Source organism: Micropterus dolomieu, linkage group LG23 (genome assembly GCF_021292245.1).
Source record: "Micropterus dolomieu isolate WLL.071019.BEF.003 ecotype Adirondacks linkage group LG23, ASM2129224v1, whole genome shotgun sequence".
Classification (NCBI taxonomy): Eukaryota; Metazoa; Chordata; class Actinopteri; order Centrarchiformes; family Centrarchidae; genus Micropterus; species Micropterus dolomieu.
Genome location: NC_060172.1, coordinates 27,862,456 through 27,878,338, shown reverse-complemented (window position 1 = coordinate 27,878,338; position 15,883 = coordinate 27,862,456). Strand labels below are relative to the sequence as shown.

General features: G+C 39.7%; 1 protein-coding gene across 1 annotated transcript in view; it reads right to left on the bottom strand.

The window, feature by feature from the left end:
- LOC123963692 (gamma-aminobutyric acid receptor subunit alpha-3-like) overlaps positions 1 to 15,883 on the bottom strand; it is a 129,814-nt gene that overhangs the window by 97,731 nt on the left and 16,200 nt on the right. The window contains exon 3 of the mRNA XM_046040708.1: positions 14,799 to 14,910. Coding sequence (XP_045896664.1) covers positions 14,799 to 14,910 — 112 coding nt within the window. The remainder of the gene's footprint in view (positions 1 to 14,798; positions 14,911 to 15,883) is intronic.

The following is a 15,883-nucleotide window of genomic DNA, read 5'->3' as shown; positions in this document are numbered from 1 at the left end:
GCTTTTAGAATGTATTCAGTACGTGAGGTATTCTCAACCCTAACAGCTCATAAAGCTGACCACGACTGCATCTCCAAATCTGTCTTTTTCAGCACATTCCAGGTCCAAGCACTGTAATCCCTGTAGTCAGGTTGGTTGAGGCGCAGACTTGAGGCTCAAAGGTTGGCCAATGCAGTTCAGTTTGGATGTGAATGTGAAATTCTTAACGCTCGATAACAAGTACTTCTGGGGGTCACTCTGAGTGAGACACTTAAGCCTCAAGAGGTGCAGCTGGCCAAAAGGTTGCACTTGGCGGCTCTAAGGTGTGAACACATGTATCTGAATGTCATGTCGACAAGCAATCTCATTGTTACATCCAACCTTTCGGTTTTTGCCCCCCCCTTTTTCCTTTTCTCTGCACCTAATGAGTGTGACCTTTTTGACATTTTGTATTCCTGAAAGTGAGGCCGCTGTTTTTCCTACATTCATTATCGTATATTGGAAATTCAACCAAGGGGCCCGGGTGCAAGGGTTGTCAGGGCTGATAAATAAATGTAAGATGATTTGATTTCTTGATGTTTGTTTATTTTTCCATTAAGGTGATACAGATTCTTGCAGCATTGTGTCTTCAGATGAGATCAATCAGTGCTGAGCCGCCTTGTGGTAGCTCTGGGTAGCTGCTTAAGTTAATGAACAATCAATCCTTATCACTATGCATTAAACGCTGTCATGATCGTGATGTGTAAACTGTGCAAAAGTGCATATATTTACAGTTACAGCTTTGCACAAGTTCAGGCAGGAAACAAGTTATGCACGCCGCCTCAGTTAGCCATCAGCTGATCCCAATTAGCTCTAATTACTTTCAGCATTTAATGCCAGGCAGTTCATTTAAGCTGTCAGCTCTTCATTTAAGCCATCAGCTCCTCTGTCATTCAGTGGTTCTACAACACTGCTCATTGTGTGGATTTACAACCCCAGCCTCTTCCTGGTCTGGTTCCCTAGTATCCAAATACACATGCGGTGGTATATTTCTATAGGCCTGTCTCTCATAATGACATGCATTCCACATCTCAGTGATATGTGTTTGTAGGGCTCTGGTCAGTACAGCGCCGGGGCGAACTGATCTTGAGTTGTGTAGATTCTGACAGGGAGAACTGTAGAGGGCAGAGTCTCTGTTGCCAAATAAAACGGCGTGCACATTTTAAGAATAATAGCTTTCACTTCATGACAGGAATGCTTCTGACTTGAAATGTGCACGTTTATCACAGAGCACAAACCTTGCATTTAAAAGGGGTATGCTGCTTTAGGAGGAGTTACAGTGTATAAAGCAAGCTGTATGATCATCACATAAAAATCAAGCAACACAAATCATTTTCAACCGTATAATGAATCACCGAATGCTTTGGGATTCAGCTCATGAACACTGTTTGTCATGGTCCCAAAAAGGAATCTTGATGCTAATTGCTTTTGAAATATATTGTTGCTTGTTAACAAGTCCCCATTTCATCCATCAATCTGTCCACTCTCTGTAAGCATTTTCCTGTCTCACAAAATAGGGAATTTGTCAGTGTGCTCCTAAATGGAGATCCATACATAACCGTAACAACACTGAAAAAGGATGTTAAACTTATGTATCTAGCACCATCATGGGTAAAAACAACCAAAGCTGTTGGTGAACAGTTTGACCATCTACAATTCCAACCTCTAGCCACTAAGTTTCAGCAGAACTATGAAATGGTTGCACTACTTCCAGTTAGTTAAATGTTTTGTTTGATAAAAATTTACTGTTTAACTAAGTTTTCTAGTTTTTTATTTAGTCATTTTTGGTCTTAAGCTCCCCAAATGAAATCCCCTCAAAGACTTAGCAGCAATCTGAACTGAACAATCTGACCATTTAGCTCAAAACATCGTCGTCGCCAGGTCATTTTTCATTTTGACTGTAGCCCGAATGTAACTCAACGACATCAAAGATATTTTCCATATTAATATGGAATAATCTTTATAACGTAGCCTGTCTCTCAAAAAGAAGAATGGAGGCTACTCGCAATAATATTGCTACATTTTGTTTGAAGTCCACGTAACGTGACCCCCACACCATTACTCAGCCTGCCTGCATTTAGAGTGAGCACGAGAGGAGAGAAAGAGAGAGCTTCAAAACTGTAATCAAAACATTTAAATGTAGGCTTATTTGCTCCGCCTAGTTAACAGTCCGCCGCAAAGTAGCGAGAGAATAACATGACACACCTGACCGCGGCTCAGACACCTGTCGCTCTCTTTGCTGTCTCTGTTCTCCTCGCTCAGAGACACCTTAGTTCTGTTGGTCTGTCTCTCTGCTCCAGGATGTTTCACTCTGAAGCAGCTGTGAGCTGCACTTTATCAGAGGTACTGAAGTTAACATTTGTGTGGATTTGTGGTGAAATTTCTGTCTGATCACAAGTCTTCCATTTTCTACCTCTGATGAAGAGCAGTGTGCTCATCTCATCGAGTACAGTCCCAGACGGGCCCTGTGTCTGTCAGACGGTCTAAAGGGGGTAGCCTACTACCATATCAGTAGAGCAATAACGCAGGGTAATGCACTGCAGAGGGGCAGGTAGATTTTGTTAAAGTATTTTGACTTAATTCTCATCAGATTGCGATTTTATTATCGTAATATTACGACTTTTGTCTCAAAGTATTATTCTGCAAACTTCAAACAAAGTTTTGAACATGAGCAGAAACCTGCTGAAACACAGGAGCTATTAAAGTCCAGGTGTTTATAGCTGAATTAAAATGAATTAAGCTAATTTATCATTGAGGTGAAAAGGTGCCTCATGCACATTTAAAATGACTTTAAGCTACTTCAGGCATGACTGCATTTATGTAGACTCTGCAGGGATGAAATTAAATGAGAAAAGTTGATCTACTGGAGAAACATATCTGACAGCAATACAGAATGCCTGAGAGCCTTACTCCATTATATTACACTATAATAAATGTATTTATATGGCCTTTTTAATAATTAAAATGTAGCTCAATGATTTATAGGTAAAGTATAGGTATAAGGTTCAGTTTGACAAATGTCATAACGAGGTAGAAACAGAAAATGAGGCAGTTGATAGATTTGCTGTGTGTTATTTTGTTGGTCAATACAAGTAAAGATCATTTACTTTTGCTTTATAGACTACTTTGATTAGGCGGCAGCGGCATGCGGGGGGTATGGGGTTGACAACAGGTGAAAACATGAAAGATTTCTAGGCAGGGCTAAGCCCCCAATCAGGAATGGAAAGTAACACCCACCACCCACCAAATACGGCCAAATGTTGGAAGGCTACCCACCACATTGGCGGGTAAATATATTCACCATATAACATCTATTTGACGGTAATTAGCAGCAGACTGGTGTTCTTATTTGTTGTTTGTCGCACTTAAATTGGTCTCCGAAGTACCAAGGGATCTAAAATCGTGTAACACATAGATAAGGGTGTTCATTGGTTTTTGTTTTTGTCTTTTCATGTCTCTGATTGGCGTAGATTTGTGAGGGGTGGGGGTTAGGTGTCAGGTGACAGGAGTCGGGAGGGGAGAGTGAGAGTGTTGCTGCTTTCATGCGGAGATCAGCAGAAAGAATTACCGCATTTATGTCGCATTTGCTTATTCATACTGAACAAAAGTTTGCTGTTTTATCCCGTGTGAAAAGGCCTTTATCCCGCAATCATGTGTACGTTCACATAGCGGTCCGGCTTTACAGGAACCAGCGGCATGTCGGCTGTGGCTTTTCACAAATAGATCGTTCTGTCTTTCTGTCTTGTTTCTGTCACCAACTTTCCCTGCTCAGAGGCGAATAAAATCTGCTCCATACCTTTCATAAAGCAAGCTGGCAGTACCCCTGTGAAATAAGGCAGCGTGAAAGCTAGTGTTAGGAGCTAATTACAACTGTTGTAATAGGAGTGTTTTTAGCTGGGTAGTTGGAGGTCCAGTCAGTGTCTGACACACTGTCAGATCTTCTAATTGCACAGCTGTCCTCCCCAGAGATCAAGGAGTATGATCCATAGGCTGTAATAAAAATGTTGATCCCACAAAAGCTGTGATTCTGAGACACCAGGACTCTGTCAGAACCAGGAGGCCAGAAGAGGGTGATTGTAGAAAGTGAGCAGTCTGAGGAGGTTTAAGTTGAATGATCAAGCATGACAAGAGTGGGCAATGAGATTTAAGTAAATTATTAATAAGCATTTTGTAAGTTTAGAAAACAATTTACTTAATAGCAATAAATTCAAATTACACTCTGGCCTCTTCTTTAAGTTTGAATTTGACATAATACCTTTTTATCTCAATTAAAAGGACGGAATCAGATGTATATGTGACACGAAAGGCAATTTATGATTTTGTCCGGTAAAAAAAATGTTTGGACGGTGGATTTTTTTAATCTACCAGCCACCTTGGCAGGTGAGCCAAAAAGTTAATTTCCACCCCTGCCCCCAATGTTTCAAGAGCCTTGAAACGCGCCTGGCTCAAAATAATCCCAGCTGCACCTCTTGAGGCATTTTCCACACAAGATGTGTAGCTGCTCTGAGGTTTCATGGCCAAACACGTCGCTCCAAAGCAGTGCTTCTCAATCCTGGTTCCTGGCACTTGGGGTTCTGCTGGTTTTCTATCCCATCGCCTCGTTAATTGAAGCCCATTGCATTCTCTCAGTGTTCCGGTCCTTAATCAGTCCCTGATTAGATGGCTGAAATGAATTGGCCTAGAACATATTTAAACTGAAAACGCCTCCGCACTCGTCCCCAGATGTATATATACAGCGGGCCTCTTGAGACTAGGTGAGTACTGCTTGTCCCTGAAGTGTGTTGTAGCGTATTTGGCTGTCGAGCAAAGAACAGAAGTTTACATTTGTTCTCAAAAATGGTTCTCTGGAGATTGCACAGTGCTACTGGATCAGACTGATTTAAGTTCCCAGTTATGGATTTTTGCTGTTTACTTCACAAAGTAATGCTTTTCTAATGTGCTGCAACAACTGTGAGGCTTAATATGCTTAATATGAGCTAATTCTCTGAACAGAAAAGATATAGGCCCCACCTTCTCCTTTGTGTGTATATATTATCTATGTGTATATGCATGACTTTGTATATTTTAATAAATTAGGTAGTTAGTAGCAATATGAGAAGCCTATATAAAAGACCATTGTTCACTCAGGTAGATTGATTATGTGTACTGGGTGAAACAGGATTTGTTTCTGAATTACTTGTGTGCAGAAGAACAATTCTATGAAGTTTGAAAACTAGTTGTAATGTCATACGAGCATAATTTATAGCTTGATCTACCTGAAGCTCTACTATATCTATACCTAAATATCATTAGCATTAAATACCTTAGCATTACGTTACTTGGCTGTTGGTATAATTCTATTGATCCTTACAGATGTTGATAGAAACAATGTTTTTTGTCACACTTCGTAAAGGTTAAACATTTTAATATCATGCAGAATCTGTGTCACTCCAACCATTTTACAGCCAAACAGTATCATAATCAATAAATAACCACGTGCCTGTGTCAAGACAACTAAAATACAGATATTTATTTGGTAAGCAACAAGTAAGAAAATCTCCTCAAATACAAATTGGCATAAACGTAATGTTTGCTGTTTCATCTTCTCATCTAACAGAAGGCCTATTAAGTAGTTAATTCCATGATAACCATACAAATGTGTAAGAAGACTTGTTTTTCCAAAAAGGTCTGGTAAAATATGGGTTTATTCATTAAAAATAATCATGTTCTACATACAGTATAAGTCATCTAGCACATAGCCTGTAAATACCCATACACGATCTCTATCACTCTGAACCGACTGATCCCAAGTACCACCCCATTCCCTCAACGCACCAATCAAAGCTAAGCATGAACGACGAAAACTTTGGAAAGATTTGATCAGCTTTGTGTCTCAGCTGGCGAGTGCCCACATATACATTTCACAAACTGCAGAGACGCTTTGAAGATGCTCAAAAGATGTGACTGGGGACAGGATGTGCCCAAAGCCCACAACATCCAAATCTAGTTAAATTTCAAAAGTAAATTAAGATGTGCTGAAGAGCTCATGGTGAGATGATGGATAATGGATGTCTGTTATCTTTACTACAATAACTTGATATTGTGCTGGCAAATACTGTATTCTTAGAAAGCACAGTAACTCTAAGAATGCACTTAAACTTTCACTACAAGCACAAACTGGACCCCAGGGGGTGAAACTGTATAATGCTGTAGTTTTAACCCAGAACTCTTTGTGCGTAGCTACATCAATGTTAGCTGCTAACTCTCAGTTAGCCCGAGTATATAAGCTGCTGAAGTTAAATAGAATAATAGGGGCATGATGAATAATGCATAGTTAATGTTAATATTAAAAGAAGGGAATTCAGCAAAAGCATGGCTCTGTAAGAATGTAATGGTAATACAATGATGAATACTATTGACAGTGCTCATGAAAATCAGAAAATGGTGGAAGAAGAAATTCATTATAAATGCCTCTTTTGTAATCCAAGAGAGAATTACGAGACCTATTTCTCATATTCTAATAATGTGATTATAGAGTAGCTGGGTGACTGGGAAATATTTTAAATTCTGCTTATTGTTTATATTTTAATCAGCATTTTTGTCACCACTACACACATTTAAAGCCGAGGATTCGGAGGATGACATGCAGCAAAGGTCCTGTGAGAAAGTTTTGCAAGAGACACACATTATATCATTGAGCCATCCGCATGTCAACTGTCAGGCCAGTTTCTTAACATAAGCTCTCTGGTATGTCAAAATGTATTATGCACCGTTTGTCTCAACATATTCTTTCACAATGAAGGCACATACTTGAACACATATAGGTTTCATGTAGCAGTCTTAAAGAAAGATTGTAATTTTGAGCATGTTTAATTCATATTTTTCTTTAACATAAAGTTTGAACTTTCATCAAGTGAAAAAATGTTCACATAGTATCCAGGTAAATCTTCATATAGACCCCATTGGTTTGAGCTACATGTAGCATCACTGAGAAAGAACCTGCCTGCCAATTAGCTCTATAGGCTTCAAAGAGTTTGCAGTTGTGGTGTGGATTTTCTGAAGCAGAAACTATGCTGTCAAGATTTTCAGGGTGGAGAATACCCGAAAGAATGACTGCTGCCATGAAATATTTCCAGCAGCAGTCATACAGACATAACAACCTTAGATGCTTGAATTAAGCTGTGAGCTGAAAATTAATTTAACATGACTATGTATGCAACTACAGCCGTGCCTGCCTAACGGTATTATGCAGGCGGCATAAAACTTTCTTTGCACAAAATGAGAAGAAATCCTGTGTTACTTGGACTTCTGTTCATCTCTTCCTTCCAATCAAATATTCCATTAGTGAAGCTACTGAACGTAAAGTATTCATTTAAAAAATTCACTTTGTAAATATATCTTTTTGTAAATCCCTTGTTGTAGACAAGGTTTTTCATTTTAAGTAGGGAAATGTTATGAAGTCAGAAAATGAACAGTCAAAGAAGCTTATCTAGAAAGACGAGAGAAACAGCAGCACTTGTGATATATCCTTAGAGGATGCAAAGTTAGTGTTTCTGTTGATACAGTTGGCACTGGCAGCATAACCATTTGCTGCAGTGCATTGGAAGTAGTAATTTAAAGTGAACCAACAGAAATGAATTATTTATGTGTTATGAGAGACAACCATACATCATTATGGCATTTTAGGTGGAAAGAAAATAAGAAAGAATTATTGAGTAGCCACAAGTTCAGTCAGCCTGGGTACACAAGGGAATGAGAAATGCAAGCATAGAAAAATCAACTTAGTGTCGTGCTAGAGAAAACAAACACCAGCCTGTAAGACCTGACCTTCTACAAAGGTCCATCATTCAGCTTTGTGTTTACTTTGGAAGTTCCCTGTGCCATAGGAAGATGCAGTAAATGCTTTAAGTCAGGCATATGAAAGTAAAAAGCAGCGGAAACACCCAGAGTCTATGAACAGTTTCCAGCTTGAAAAAGTGTGGCCGGGGCTTTAATCAACAGCCAAATGCATCTTCAGAGACAGATAAAGAAAAACAGCGAGTGGCTGTGGTGGAAGAGAAACGACTTTCCTGTGTCTGGGACCCAAAGCTGGAAAATTCATCTCAAGGGATAGCTGGCTACAGTAATGTGTCATATACAGTTGTGATTAATAAAATGCATTTACTTAAAGTCTACGCCAGCCATTTTAATCTGATCCACTCCACCCCTGTATTTATAGGCGAGGCTGGAACCTGACTCTAGTTGTTATTCAGAATAATACGGTAGACATAAATCACCACTGGATCGTTGATTTCTAAGAAATTACAAAATGATTGATTATATCCCATCTGACAATCAATAAAGCCTGTGTGATGACTGGACTTGGTCAACATGGTGGCAGAAAGAGGCTGACAATAAGGGTTATGACCTTTTCAATCACCGGTGGAGGTATTGTAATGAAAGGCATGGAAAGCAATTATCTTGTGAGCCCTGGGCTTCTGTGTGATCAATGGACCAATATGGCCTCATGTCTACAATCACCTTAAGTCTTCAGTAGCCTCCCGAATGTGTCGGAACTGTCAAAGCAACAGTGCAATAATCAACACGGCAGAGTTGGTGTGACTTTAAGCCCCAATTCAAATGTCACAACTCAATGCACATCAGCACAGCCTCGGTACATCCTAAAGGACAGGTCCTTCGTCACTCTGGCCACAGTTTCTATAATCTGAGTCTTGTGCACACACACAAGATCCCAAACGAGTGCTGGTTTGAGAAATGTACAAGTGTGTCACAGAGGTATGCGTAGGCTTGACAGTAGCTAGTGTGTCCATGTGCAGCCAAGACAGCAGAAAGGCTCGCTTCCAGTGAAGCATATTAAATCAACAAAGGTAACTCTGTGGTAGATCTTAGTCATCCTGTGGTTTCAATCAGAACAGAAAGCCGAGTTATGCTTGTGAACAATGTTGAACAGTGGCAAATAATGCTCCTGCAACCCGCTGCACCTGTTTCTGCTTTTTAAATGTTATTGAGATGTGATTTTAATGTACAGTACATTTTAATATTTAATATTTAATATACATTTCACATTTATCGTGATGATTACCGATATCAAATTATATGAAATTTCTAACATTTATGGCCATATCGCCCAGCTTTAATTTGCTGTGTTTCTCTGTTTTATATCACTGGAAACTAAATATATTTGGGTTTTGGACTGAGACAAAACAAGCAATTGGAGATAAAGAAATTCATCCATAAAGGGGTAATATGTAGTTTTGTGCGGCCACTAGTGGTGCAGTTTATTAGATTGCAACCAGGTGTGCGCTCGTACACTTGCTCGAACTCATGAGCGAGCAAAATGCGGCAGACAGAGAGCGAAACACTTGGGAGACCGCAAGATACAGCTAAATGTTTTGATTGATAATGAAACGGTTAATGAGCCATGCTAAAGTAGCTTGCTGCCCCTGTGTTGCATCCCTACAGGCCAGTATAAACACAACGCTCCACATTTGCCTTGTACCGTTACATCCTTTCCTGCAGGCTAATTCAACACATTGACATAATACTGGTGGTACACAGGATAGTAATATACATCGCGTTAGCTGGTGAAGTAATGTGGAAAGCAATAGAACTTGTAGTGTTTTGCTAACGTTGTCTAACTTGAGCCAACTAATGCACAAATTCACAATGTATTTCACAGTATCACTTTGAAGTAATCTTAGTTTACCTGTCCAATAGGATGAAAGCCAACTCTGTCGGTTTTGTCGGTTCCAAAACAAAGCGGAGGTCTCTCCATGACTAAAGCCTTTCCGATGTTGACTGTGTTTTCAGCCGACATTGAAGTTTGTGTTGGAGTCTGTGTTGTGCTGGGGGTCGGTTGTTTTGTGGTGTTAGTGGACTGCATTTTGTTAGCAGCGGTGTTGTCGATGTAGCTGGAGACAGCCTCGGGAGCGCGCATGCAGGTACAGTACATCCCAACCCTGTGTCCTCATATTAATAGCAGAATAGCAACAGATAAAGCAGGCGTGTGGTTCATTTCTAACTGAGGTTATAGCCTGTTTACAAAAAGGCAGTATAAAAAGTTTGTTTTAATAAGTGATTTCATTGAAAAACTACCTATAGCCCCTTTAAAGGCTGATTTTTGCTCCTGTGAGTGGTATTCTTTATGGTCAGAACATGACAAACATTTGTCAAACAGTCGACCTCGTAACATCTGTGTAGAACATTCAAAACAATTATGAGAATCTTTTTTCAACAAATATGCATGAGTAAAATTAAGTAAAATCTTTTTTCAGTCCCTTTTCCTCAACAAAATAAATATATTACTAAAAAAATTGAGTGCTGATTTGTTTGTGATTCAAATAAATTAAATCAAACATTCATTGCTCATTTATTAAACATTTATTATATTGTCATTGAGGAAAATTATATCGCAATAATTAGCATTATTGTTTTATTGTCCAGCCCTATTGCAAATCCTCACATTTAAAATGCTTCTTTTGCTTTACTAGATAAAAATGTTTTTATTTCCCTGATTACAATAGTTCACAGCTTGGAGTTGTTTGGTTTACTAAGTAGAGAGCTGGTAGTTAATAACACTGTCTGGTTCTAACAAAGCACACTGGAACCATTATTTCTCTTTATACGCTACCACAAGGGACAATTACCAGAAAACTGTCAGGTCTTCACAGTGGGTCAGTTGATATTGAGCACATGGACCAACATTTAAGGACTCTTTGTCCCCTGAATTTGATCAATGAATATTTTGATAATGAGGTGGCTGTGCCATCACACTGCAGGGCAGTATTTTGAATAACACATTTCAAATTGAACATAATTACCCGCTGTTTGCTCTGGGCTAGTGGGAGAGGAGTACTGTAGCAAGCTAGTTTGCCATAAATGTAATCCCCTACCACTGGGGCCATGGAGCTGTAATGTCAAGGTGAGAAATGCAGTCTAGAGCCACAAAGACATCCACTACTAATGATCAGATTTTCCTGGAAAATATGTGTGGAGGAGGGGATGAGTAACACTCTGCTCTAGAGGAATCACAGTGGGGACTTCTTCCAGTGGCATGCAGTCAAGACTGGTCCTATTAACCCCACACTGGAAACGGCACTATTTGGCTGATTCTTACATGTGTACCTGGAACTGTAATTTTTCCTGACTGTATTATCATGGCATGGGTTTTTCTTATTTCCATACAGTAGATTAATGAATTTAAGGCACTGGCTCCACCTAGTTTGCCGCTGACACCTCCCACAGTTGGACAGTTTTGGGCAGCGACTATGCTGTCAATCCAAATGCAGTTCACTGCTTGCCTCTGTTGTTGGTGTAGTTTAGGTTCATGACACAAAAAAATAGTGACCACAGTTTGTGTTATAAAATAACTGACTGCAATTTTAAGGCTGCAGTTTCTGTAATTATAATCAGGAGGTAGTGGTTACCATGCTGTTATGTTCAGGTCACAGTTTTTAGCCTTGTGGATAGTGCACACTGAAATAGCCCAACAATAATTGCATTGATTGCTTTGGAATTTGATGCAGAGATTAATGTTTGCCTCAGAATAACATTTCATCTAGCGCCATCATCAGGTCAAATTATTAATTGGTCCTATACTTTGGTTTATGACCTTGAAAAATTAATGACATTCACATCAGCTTCAGCTTTGTTTCAGCTTTTGTGTTGAGGGCTGATTAGCAAATGCTAAAGTGCAAAAATTAGATGGTGCTCATGGTAAATATTATACCTGCTTACATCAGCATGTCAGAATTATCATTGTGAGCATGTTAAGTGCTGTGCCAATAAGTACAGCCTCAAAGAGCTGCTAGCATAGCTGTAGACTCTTACTGGGAATCCACGTGAAAAGCGAGATGTGAGGGGCTCGGAGGTAAGCAGCCGGCCAAACTGTCTTCACGAGGCTGACTGACGGCAGAAATTTACTGAGCAAAAATAGTTTTCCGAAAGGCTTCATGAGGATTAAACAGGACAAGATCAGCATTGTTTTTTTATTGATTAATTGATTTTGCCTGCAGTGAAAGCTCACAGTGACCCCTGTAGCCTTGATCAGTTATTAGAGACACCGTTAATAAGTTTAGCGCAGATAAGCAGCAGGAGATTTAAACAGCTGTCTGTGGAGATTACACATTAAGCCAGAGCAAAAAAGGCAGGGGTTCCTGGGGTGGCACCTGCCTAATGTATGTCTTGTAGTAAGTGTGGATTGATATATTTCATAAAATGCAAGCATATCCATATCCAGAGACGTAAAAAACCTTGCAGTCTCATTTTTAAACATTGTTAGTGGGTTTATATCCTCATGCCACAGTATGACCAAAAGGACATTTGCCTCACCATGGAGCTCGTATGGTTGCCAAGCATGCAGTAGGATTCTACAAGCTGAAAATGTACACTGTGATGTTGTTTTCCTCTGTCGCTGTCCTGGCCCTCCTAGTCTGCTGCTTGTAATCTGTACTCTAAGTGTGCAGGTATACAAACATTGTTACAAAGGCTTACTTCCTATAGAAAACGTCGGTCCCGCTCTCTCTTTCAAATTGGACATTGGTAAGTCTACTTCATTGTCACCATGTGCAAGTGTCCTTTCCTGAGCATTTTACAACTGTTCCAGTTGAGCTGCTTAGGGGCCATAAGTAAAACACAGAGGATTATGGCATGCTCAGAAACATCATTCCTGTTTACTACAAGATAAAACATGCAGTGTGAAAAAAGAAATGTATGGAAATAATGTCAGAAGAACCCCTTTCTCCCCCACACAAGGAAGTTAAAAATGTGCCTGATGGATGGAGAAATATGTAAATGGTTGGATAGAACAGAATCGCTGTCCCACTCTTACAGTATATTTTCGACATAATCTTTCTCTTGTTCGGGGTAAGAACTGACATGTTGTAGTGCATTTCATCTGACAACATAAGTGCACTAACCTTGTCAGTGATGCTTGCACAGCAGTGCAGATGGTGGAACGGGGTATAAATTGTGAGAGCTTGTCAGAGATCTTGCCACAAACAGCAGCACAGTTATAGTGGTAGGATGTACATTGTGTGCTTTGTTAGCTGCAAGTACATATTACCATTGGCTGAGTGCGCTCACACCTACAAGAGAGCTGTTTGTAATTCTAGACTACATAAATGTACTTTTGGATGCATATTTTATGTAACTATATTAACTATTAACATTTAATTATTTCAAATTTGGTTGGTAGGTTAGAAGGCGATTGTTGTTGTTTTTGGCAGACCTACTGCACTTAAAGCATTGTGCTAAAACTGTAGGTGAATGTTAAACTTACTTGAATCTATTAAATTTTTTTCAAGACTCATTTTGGACATCATTTCGCTTCATTTTATATCTCAAAGTGACTTACAGGATGGATCGAAAGGGGAAAAAAAGGAGGATGGCATGAAACAATGGTGGATTTGACCCAGGGATGCTGCTTTCATGGTACACGCTTTAGTGAGCTAAGCCACCAGGACACCCATTCCAATCTCTGTTTTAATGATCAAGTGAAGAGAGAAGAGTCTTTCTCGTCCTCCTTTATTATCCCTCGCTGACCTCAAGAAAGCTATCCTTGCTTTCATCTCTTTTCGTCTAGATTAGCTGATTAGTTTACCCTCTACTCGTCTCTCAGCCAGAATTCACTCCACTTTCTGCAATTAGCGCAACATGCAGCCACTGTACTTTAAACCAACCAAGAGAGTGAAGATCATCTCATGCCTATGTAAGCCTTACTATAATAGTTTCCGGATTGCTTCAGAAAGCACACTTCAGACCTTTTAATTCCTCATGAGCCAGTGTGCAACCTCGGATCTACTAGGCAGAGACCCCAGGGTGCTCCAAAGTCCAGTGTTAAGTTTTAGTTATTCAGTTCTTCACTTCAGAGTGACTTTGATACAGCAGTTTTATTGTTTTATCTTGTATTCTGCATCAACTTTGCAAGGGGCGAAATCTTCCGTCAGACATTAGAGGGCTTTGGGGTACATTATTTACAATTTTTTAAGGTTGATGTAAGGAAAAGCTATCCTCAAAAGAAAACAAGGTACAGTACTGATCTTTTTCCAACAGATGTTTACTGGTCAATAACGGCAACTCTATTTCGTATGAATCATATTCAAGCAACTATATTCTTCACCTGGTTTATAATTTGTTTATTCCTAAAACTCATGAAAACTGCAGACCAAGAATTGCACTCCTATAGCGTTGTCGGACTCACGATGGACAGGAAGCTTCAGAGATATTGTCATTTTTAGTCCATGATTTCTTTTCCATGGCACCTGCATTACTCTAAATGCAACCCGAGCACCAACAGGTCGGTCGGAGATTTGGGTGTGTTATGCTAGTGGCTGATGTAGCCTTGAGATGCTAGCCTCAAGCAGAGATGAGGAACGGGCTGCAGAGGTCTGGTAAGCTCACGTCTCTCCCAACTCCTGACTAACTCATTTTCAAACTTGTGGTCTTCAGCTTGAACCATTATTGAGGCTATTTATCAGATTTCTCCCCTCTGGAGCCACAAATGGTTTTTATGCGACTTGTACATGCAGTAGTACTTCCCAAGACACGTTAACAGACCTTTAAGTGTAAAAATCCGTGGAGGTACCCTCTAAGCCATCTTGGTTAAGGTGAGGGTAATACTGTAATGAGTGAAAATGGGAAAGCTGATCACTAGTGAGATGGGAAGCAAACACAGAATAGTATCATTAGAGCAAACTTTTGGAGATAGGGTTGATAATCCAGGGTATGAACTCCCTACTCTAAAATATTTACTTCCCAACTTCTCCTTTCCAATAAGCACTGTGGAGCTGTTGAGCACTCACTTGCTCTTCTGGAGTCCAACCACCGTCTGATGTTTTCCCAGGAACAGTGAGCACAGCTTGATAAGGCAGGAAGAGGCTGCTCACAATCTGTTTCAGACACCACACCTTGGATCTGCAACGTGATCACGTAAAAGTGTGTTTTCATAAAAAGAAACCTCCCATAGTTTACATCACAAGACTGGATTAGGCCCAGCTGTGCATGCATGACTCTCCCAGCAGCATTACCGAAGCACCTGCCAAATGTTTCATCACAGCTGATTGTAAGAATACATATTGGGCATTTCTTTTTATCTAACTGGAACAACCCCTTAGGTTGCCAGCAGCTGAACTCAGGAGAGAGGCTTGTTTGTGCTCAAAATAAACAGTGATGCTGTGAAGAATTTCCCTCAGATGCATTACAACAACAACAACAAAAAAATGATAATATTCAGTTAGGGATTCAATTCAGTCAACACAAGTGTGATGACAGGAACATGCAAGGGATAGTGCAAGAACATAATACACATTTTTGTTTATTAGTAATGAGATTTGATAGTCTCTAAAGTCACACATGCACTTTTTATCAAGACTAAGAATGTACGGCCATGCTAGCAGCACGGTGAAACGCCGTGTTCACGTCACTGTCATGAGGAAGAGAGTAGGGGGGAAAAAACTTTAACATTAGACTCCAAGTTGTATTTCAAGGGCGTATTAGGGCCGTTGTAGGTTTAACAAAAAGGAAGTTACAGAGCCGTGGTGAGGGGTAATATTCAGAGAAAAAAAATTTTATTCTCTGAGATTGAAGTGGTAAATTTATGAGAAAAACGCCACACATTTAACCCCCCATGTTGTGTTTGGGTCAAATTTGACCTGTTTTTAAATGTTTTTGTTTGCAAAATATGGTTTTCTTTCATGGAATTGCACCAAAATAAGATGGATGGTTCATCACTATGCTCTAAACAAACAAAAAATTATAGATTATATATATATTATATTATTTATAGAAAGGTGTAACACAGGATTGGGTGATAATTTAAACTGGATGCTAAAAAAACAGGCAAACCAGACCAGGTCAATTTTGACCCGGGAGGACAACAAGTGCATGG